A 9,250-nucleotide genomic window follows, 5' to 3' on the forward strand; every position below is an offset into this window, starting at 1 on the left:
TCTGGATATGTTCATAATAATTTCAATTGTGCAGTTACTTCTCTTGCTTAATATTTTATTAAAGAATGTCTACTATCTTTGAACCCCCCCCACCATTAACTATAATATTACAATTTGCATAACATCTAAGAGTGCATACTTTTCTATAATAAGATCATTTTACTAAACTGACTTCTCTGTATATACTTTCTGCATTTCTACACATTTCATTGCGCTTAACTCAATGCACAAATATAAAAACTTTTTTTCAAAATTTTGCTCATGTAAAATGTTCTTAAACAATTGTGTAAATTAAAAATTTCTTGCCTGCCTTTGGCTTCATCTTCTGGGCTGTGGCTGAAACGGGTTCACCTTGAATACGTCCATTACACTGGTCAACATAAATACATATGCAAATAAACAATCACATACATGTATGCAAGCTAAATGTATGTATGTATGCATGTCCCACTCAAATACCTTTAATCATAGTCATACATTTTCCATCTCAGACCTCTCCTGAAAATAAATAGGCCATCCATGTCTACCAGGACTAATCTCGCCAACATAAAGCAAAACTGCCACCTTCTTAAAGAAAACACACACAAGTGACAGGTGTAAGAGTTGTGGCATTTTGTGCATTCACACAATACAGCACTATATGTCTTGTGTTCAAAATCATAGTTTAGCTTAATGTAACAGTTTCAGAAGCTAGCTAAAATTAAGTTAAGCTTGTTCTTTGTTCTTTTTTACTGAAGCTCATATGTGTGTTGTACTGTTAATATCGTTGCTTCTATTTTTTGCTGTTGAGTTTGGATTACATAAAGACTTTGGATTGTCTAAGCAAGATATAACATGACCGTATGTTCAAATGCAGAGTTATAAATTATGTGAATCATTGGAAGTGTTGTTTGATATCAGTGGGGAAAACATATAACCAGTGCTGTTAATTCTGTGGTGAGTACAAGTTGCGTTCTAAAGCTTTAGGTACAAGAGATGTGCTTAAAAAGGGTGTGTGTACGCACACCCATGCAGGGGTGGGGGGTGGACTCATGTTGCAGTCAGACTGAAGGGGGTGGCAATAGATCCTGCAACGATGAAATCCAACATCTCTGATAAACTGCATTACTCTATGAACATACCTCTGAACTTCTATGACTAATGCACAATGCCAGGGCTATGATTTACATATCGAAATTCATTATTAAATAACTAAATTAAGCCAATACAAAGATGCAGTACTATTCATTACATGAGCAGTAGTACCTGAAAATGTTCCGTTATGAAAAATAACAGAAAAATACTTTCTGACCCTCTGTTAAGATTTTTAAAGGACATCTCCATGCTTGACGTTTAGAAGTATGTGGGGGGACTACACTTTATACCGATACACTGTATTATCTAATTAAAACAATATGCACACTTCCACTGTAACCCACTCGAGTCGAATGAATCGTTTGTGTTCTACAGAGCTGCAAGCAGTGCTGCTGCTGTTGCCGACAAGTGAGTAAATTTAGCTCCCAGTCAAGGCAGAGGACTAAAGCTCTTTGCTTTTAATGAGCTGCTTTCCGTGCCTACGGTAGACAGTCTGATTCCTTCTTCCTTCACTTGCTTGCTATGTGACTCTAAGCAAGTCACTTTTCCAGACAATGTCTTTATATCGCCCATGAAAAGGGTCAGTTTGTCCCATTGTCTTAACCTGGTCAGCACATATGTAAAAAAAACATTAAAAAAAGGCACGGACAGTGTCAATACTTTTTCCTATTGATGTCAAAGTAGTTAAAGAAAAATCCCAATAAATAAAAGTTGCATAGGAGCGGCCTTAGGTCAACTGGTGCCCTAGGCAAAAATGCTCCACGGCACCCCCTACCACACCATCTGGTGCCCACATCCTCGTCTACCTACACCAAATAAATACTGGAAAAGTGCCCCTGCTACAGTGGCGCCCTTGGCGGATGTCTAGTTGGCCTATGCCTAAGGCCGGCTAAATTGTGATGAAAGCATTTAGTCTAGGACTGCATCTTCAAAACCTATTAGCAATTTGCTAATTTAAGAATTTACACTAAGATATATTAGCATACAGAAGTTAGAAAATCATTCACGTTTCAAAACCTACATAAGAACTTGGCTCATATGCAGTCGCCCTACTTACTCTCTTTACTTTCATTACTGGAAGAAAACAAAAAGAAGTTGGAACAATACAACACCAAAGGGGAAAAGCTGAAGCCGTTCCTGGCGAGACCTATAAATAACCACGGGCAACCAAACCTCCCACACACACGGGAGTAGATAAAGAACTACCCCCATTCTCTTAACATTACACAGTGCTTGGGATGTCAGCACGCACGCGCTCCTTTCTTCCCTTTGTGTTGCTGACGTCAAGACTCGCGGATGCGCAGAGTTATTCCGCGTGTGAGAACATTTTTTTTCTCTGCCCCCACTGCACCAAACACGAGCTTGTGAGAAAGGCGGTTGGCATCCATTATTTCATCGCTTACTGTCTTTCTGTTCCCGTCGGTCGCCTCGCTTGTTCTTGTTACATCAAAATTTCCCCATATTATGGCGATCAAGGAGGAGAAGAAACCCTTTAACCAGACTTTGACGGAGTGGAGACAATTCTTTTACAATCCGCAGAATGGACAATTCATGGGGCGAACGGCGAGCAGCTGGGGTAGGGGCTCATTCATTTTTTTTCATGAGGGACAGGTTTGCGTTGCTGATTGTCTGCGGCTGTCCTAAGATGGGAAGTCTGATGATGATGGCTTGTGCTTATTAATACAAGCGGCTGTTTTGGTATAAGAGGGGGTGACATTTATCCAAAAAGAATGACCTGTAAGCATTTTAGGAAGCTAACGGTTTTCTTCAGCAATGGCCTGACTGCGGCAAGATTACACGTCTGCAGTTCATTAGGTTTTTGGTGGCATCAGGGGATGCAGGAATAATCAAAGGCAGGGATATAAGAAGAAATGAACAGTGACGTTTGCCAGAATGCCTGCTAACCTTCAGGAGCCCAAATTTGGGTCCTTTTTGGGTGTCCTTATCTTTTCGTACCGAAACGGTTTGTTTTGACGTTTAAGTAGGGCTGCAGTTATCGTAATTTTATTTGATGAGTTTGTGTTTTTATTTTTTCCTTCTGTAGGAATGCTTTTAATGTGCATTTGTGTAACTGACAAGTAGGAGGATTTCCTCTTGCGGTGACAGCTGTGTTTTGCCGGGATCTGCCGGCAGCGCATGCCCACCTAGGTTCTGTTCTCTGGCACGTTCTGAAAGCCTTGGTGCTGGTTAGCTTCCCTGGCGTCACACTTGAATGCCGTAAGCTGTAAGAAAATAGGGTGTGCATATCCACAGCTGCAGGATGCTGAGGGAGGATGTACAGATACTGGTTAAAACAGAACAGAATTCTTACAACGGGTTTGCTGGATCTGACGTTCCTTCCATGCTTGCAGTTATAAGACCGGGTCCTGTCCATGTGCAGAGCACAGACATATGTTGGGTGATAGGGTGCAAGCGGCATCTGTATTTAATCCGTTTCACAGACTGTGAGACGTCCTCCCGCATACATTAGCGTCTCATTTTTTGCGACCTTGTTGCATTTGACAGCATACCTGTCAGCTGTCCCTGATTCTGGCGCAAGTTTTAGCTCTGGTCGTCTTAGTCTCCCGTTTTTTTTTTGTTAGAAACGGTGGTGACTTTCACTTAAACAATAGCGGTAATTAGAGTTATACACTTAGTTTACTTCAGAAAATGCATATTAATTCACATCCTCAAATTCTCGCACTGTTTCAGGTTAATAGTATTATTTTAAAAGCGTACCTGATTATGCCTGCATTTGTTCCTAATTTGTTGAGATATATGTTTGATAGTTTCATCTAGCTCATCTTGTGTGCGGACAACTGGAGGTGCCTGTTAGATTTTGCAGTCTTTGCCCCGTAGTACCTGCAACAGGCGAGAAGATGGGTTTCGTTGCTCTTGCCACAACCACATTTTGACATATTCTCAACGTTTTTGTTTTGTATTAGTTCTTTGCTGTGGCACTTTCAGTAGGCCATTCCCTGACGGCATCGATATATCCCCCCAACTTCCGTCATTCATGGGGATCGGCATTGTGACGTTGCCGTTATTCACTCATTTGATATGGAAATGAACCCCCGTGTGCTCCTGCTTGGTGACCAGAAGGAAATTTCCATTCATGTGACTCGAATGTTCTACCCACCCCCTTAAGTCAGAAATCGGTGATTTGTTTGAGAGAGTGGGCAGAATGAATGAATTTGGTGCAGTGCACTTGACAGCATTGTGATGGATGATGAAACACGGTGTGGACTTTAATGTGGTACTATGGGTCAGGTTATGACAGTGCATCCGTTACAGAGGTGTTTGGAAACGTTCAATTTGAAAAACTTTTAAGAATGAGCCCAGAGTGCCAGCTGAGTGTGCCACTGATTTGCTTGGCTCTCCCTATCATCCAGATGGGCGTTGCATGCAAGCTGTCAAGGTCGTGTTGTCTCTTTTTCATATGCAGTGTTCTGTTTACAATGGGGCTTAGCTATTTATGGTTGATAGCATTCTTGACATTCAGATAACTACTGGAAATTAAAACCTTGCCTGTTAAAACACTGCTGCTGTTGTTGGAAGTGGGTGCATTTTGATGTTAAGAAAAACTGTCGCACTGTTCGACTTTTTCCTTCCCTTATGTTAGAAACACTGTTTTGAAATCATAAAAGCTCGACTTTGAGGGAGATAGCATTATGCTGCCCTTCTAATTTTGAGTTTCTCCTTTGTGAAAATGTTTTCCCCGTGGTGGCATCAACTCATGGTGGCAGCAGAGCCCTGGTGCCAGTATGCACCACGGCAAAACCATTTGCAGCAACATCTGTGAATGATTGGCGGTTTAGTCGGAGCCTTCTGAACCATCTTACAAAAATTGTTTAAACACAGAGCGGCCAATAAAAGTTTATCAAAGATTATAACTGAATCTGTAAACTTTAGACACATTTTTTGGTTAGTGTGTCTTATGTACATTAACACTGATTTCTGTACTATATGTACAGTGAAGAACTGTTGAGATAGATAGTGAGTATTTTTTAAAGAAATTAAAATAGTGACAGAATTTGTTTGTAATAAGTTCAGGCTGTTTTATTATCTGAGTATATAATGATACAGTTGTGCCATTGTTTTCTGTTGCTATGAGAGCAGCTATGGTATCCCATGTTCTGATTAGGAATAACTATAAAAGCTGAGAACTTTAAATATTTATGGAAGGTTATGATGTGTTTCCAAAGATAACACAGGAATGCGTTCTCTCTCTAGCTGAGTCACTGATAAGCATTTTTGTTCTTAGTACCGAACATTCAGATTATGTTTCAAATGTGATATAGATGATCCTGTAAAATAGAAATTGTTGATTGTAAGCTGCTGAGATCACTCTACAGATACCAATATGTTGTTCCCCAATGCCTTCATGCTAATTTCGGCAGGTAAAATGAACTGTTAGTATATTGGCTGGTACTTTTTGTGACATTCATGTAACCGTAAACCAAGCATTTCAACAGTGACCATGTAACACCCTAATTAGGATTGTAGTCTTGAGTTTTGGGGTGATCTTTTAAGCAGCCTGTCCCAGCATATTTACTGTGTTGCAGTTCATTTTTTTTTTTTTTTTTTTTTTTTATTCAGTGATCACTTCAGTCAAAACTCTGTTGTGTAGACAAGGGGATGTACACCTTTAGAGAACCAAAGGCAAAGTGCACATTCATTTTGACTTCTGGATGTGTAGTGATGCATGCAACAACTACAGACACGGACATTGTTTTAACAGTGTAGATTGAGTTAGAGCAAGTATGCTTGCACTTAAGTGTCAGTGGGGGGGAACATTACTGAAAAGTTGGTCAGTGTAGGGCTTTTTTTTAACAAAGGTATTTCAGATGCAATTTTTTTTTTTTTTTTTTTGTGTGATGGGGGGGGGGGGGGGCTTTGCACCCATCCCCACTTTGTGAAATAATGACAAAAATTATGATAGGGGTTCAGCACTTGTAGACAGGCAGAATAGTTTGTTACTTGGAAGCTAAGAATGTATTACACAATATCATTCTGTTGTATTTGCAGATACAGTTGAATTTTTTCCCCCCACTTGTATCGAATTATCACTTGTGACATTGGCAAATTTGTATTTATATAAAAGTAATCACACTGTAATTAACGTAAACATTTTACTTCATATATACTCTTTGCATATCATATAATCTAAGCAACATTACATAAATTATTCAATTCCTGTTTTTTTTTTTTTTTTTTTTTTTTTTTAAACAAGAAATCTTTATTAAACCATCACTTACTGCACAGGCAATCATACATGTATACAAATGAAAACAAATCACACCGGAGCAGTCCTAGTTGCAAGTATTTTACATTGCAAACCATACTGATACACTGCCAGTTTTCAAACATTATACATCACTTATAATCTACTCAATCTGTTTCAGTCAAATGTTACATAGCTCATTTAAGTCCTGTCACCTTTTAAACCTCATTCCACCCTTGTATGTAATTTTTTTTTTTTTTTTTTGCAGTTCCCATTTTTTCCTATGTAGTTTGCTCCCACCTTTTTCTAAAGATCTCTATTCCAGTTGTATCTTTACTATATTTACTACTTCTAGTATAGTTGGTTTAAATTTTGATTTCTTTTTTGGCAGCCGCCATTATTAGACACAGTAAGGCTTTACTATGCCTAGGCAATTCTGATTCTGTATCATAGCTTGGAAAAATCCTCTCCCTTGTCAGACCAATCTGCCCATCCAGCACCTCTGGTGCATCCTGCAGGGAATCCTTAAAGTCTGCCAACTCACTGCACTCCCAGAAAATATGTTCCCCAGTTACCTATTTCTTCCCCATCACACCTCCCGTCACACCTCCAACATTTGCTGTCTGCCTAAGGAAAAAATTTTGGGGATTTTACTTTGGGTTTAGAAATATTTATGCAAACTTTTCTAGGCAAAAATTCTAAATCTTCTAGATTTTGTTGCATATTTGGGAGACATACATACATCCTCCCATTGTTTCGTTGTGAATTGCTTATCCACACTCTCTTCCCAGTCCTCTCTAACCTCCTCTGATTCTTATAGTTATCGTGCAATTTTATATATTCTGTACTAATTATTCCTATTTTATAATGGCAGCTTCTGTTCTAGATTCTACAGAAAAACTCTACTAGCCCTGGTCTTTCGTGTGGGGCCCCGTATTTTTTTCTCTTTGCCTATACTCTTATCAGTCCCTGATAGGGAATGCAGTCTCTAGCCTGCACTCCAAATAAATTCTTGGCTTCTTCCCATTCTGTCATCTTTCCCTCTCTTGTTGTTTGCTCCCTGTACCTTGTTCCTTTGCCAGTTTTCTCCAATAAATTCCAGTCCCCCTCTTGCCTATTTTCTGCATCCCTAATTGCAGTTCCTATTGGCAGATCCTCTTTCTCCATTCTTGTGTTAGTTTAGTTCATAGAATACTTTCTGCTACTTTATGGATGTAATATTCTGCACAATTCTTGTTCTGCTTAAAGGCCTGCATCAAAAATCCCAGTCTCTCCTTTCCACTTTGAAATGTAGTTTTTTGCTTGTGCTGTGTATAAGCTTAATTTTCATTTTGTTTAGTAAATAGATGTGAACTAGTCACATTAGTGGGATAAAGCTTCTGGGAGTGCTCTTCCACAGCTTTTAACACTTTTTTATTATTTTTGTCTTTGTTGTACATTTCTTTCTTTTTTTTTTTTTTTTAATGACATTACTATCGTGGACTTTGATTTCCTTGAGTGAGCCTTTAAAGTGTTTGTCAGATCTTTAGTTTTATTCTTGGAAAATGTAATTGATTTTTTATTTATGGTTAGCTGCTCCCTGACACTTGTAACATTTAACAGGAGTCTGTTTTAAAAAACTGGCCCTAGTGTTGCATTTACTGCTGAATCATGCATACTTGGAAATTTTCAGGCTTGTGTGTATTATGGCAGGCATGAAAGAACACAATCTATGTTCAGCTTTGTATCCCAATGGGACTGCCTTCTAGTGTCATGATCACACAGATAGTTAGTTGTTCAACTGTTTGACAGCTTATAGACCCTTCCCACAAGAAGGTTAACACGGGAATAGCCATCAGGTCCAGTCACCTAACCTTCTGGGACTTGGCTACTGCTAATCAAGATAGATGGAGAGAGTCTTCCAAACTTTCCTTTCAAAATCTATGGCCTTCATCTAGAGACTGGTCCCCTTTATCTTGCCACTGTTGCCCACCCCCATTCGATGGTCTAGATCTATGGCTTATCAGCTTCTTTTAAACAGTCTTGTTTCTCTGTTTATGCTTCAGTTTAACCATTACTTGTAGGCTTACCATGGATGGATTAATTACTTTGAATTCTTTATAGATTGCTTTGTGTCTGTCAGTGAATGGGCTTCTTTTTTTTCCCCTCCCTATCTCATCCACTGGTAGTGAGCAGAAGTACAACAGACCCTGAGTAGAAAGAAATGTCCATTGCCATGATTATGTTCATACAAATGGTTCTGTGGTACATGTTTTTTGGGTTGTGTGCAGTATGGAAAGCTTGAAAGGAATAACACGATGGTTAGCCCTTTAAGATGACCTTACTGTTAAACAGTGCCCCCACTTTAATTGGGCACAGGGGCAAGTGTAGATAATTGTTTGCACCATGTAGGCCATTATCAGTGGAAGGGTTCAACAAAGACTAATCATCTAATCCAGTCTTGTGGGATGGTTGTAGACTTGCAATTCCTTCTTGTCATTCGGACAAGCTGGCACAGGAGTTTAAATAATGCCTCCCCAGTACATACTACTTAAACATTAATGCCGCCCAATGTCTAATGCCACTTTACAGAGCTCTCTGTTCTTGCGGCAAGTGAACATTGTCCCTGTGTTAACCAGTAGGCTGCTAGGAATCCATTTATGAATGAGAAATAAAATTGCTCTGTCTGGGTCGTTCCCATTCCATAAAACTGTTTTATGTGAACTCGGTATTTTTTGGACCTGTTTTTAGCAGCATTTGTACAATGTGAAAGTAATGTTGTGTTAGCCAGCTATAAAATTTGTACATCTGTCAGTCCCTCCATAATGTCTCATCTGTTATTCTTCAGCCCTGGCACAGTTTTCAGATAACTTTCACCTCTTTGCACTTGCAAATCTGCAGCATTAGACATAAGTAGTGCCACTTATCTGCTGCTAAACACCAAAGGTACATCTTTGTCACATTTACTGTGAGTCCATTGTACCATGTATTCTC

General features: G+C 39.3%; 1 protein-coding gene across 1 annotated transcript in view; it reads left to right on the forward strand.

Moving 5' to 3' along the window:
- Positions 1-2,347: 2,347 nt before the first annotated feature.
- LOC122801599 (sodium/potassium-transporting ATPase subunit beta-3-like) overlaps positions 2,348-9,250 on the forward strand; it is a gene marked incomplete in the record, with an annotated part of 863,480 nt that continues 856,577 nt past the window's right edge. The window contains 1 exon segment of the mRNA XM_044071063.1: positions 2,348-2,650. Coding sequence (XP_043926998.1) covers positions 2,539-2,650 — 112 coding nt within the window.

The sequence above is a fragment of the Protopterus annectens genome, chromosome 5.part0, assembly GCF_019279795.1.
Source record: "Protopterus annectens isolate FY-2018-M chromosome 5.part0, PAN1.0, whole genome shotgun sequence".
Classification (NCBI taxonomy): Eukaryota; Metazoa; Chordata; order Ceratodontiformes; family Protopteridae; genus Protopterus; species Protopterus annectens.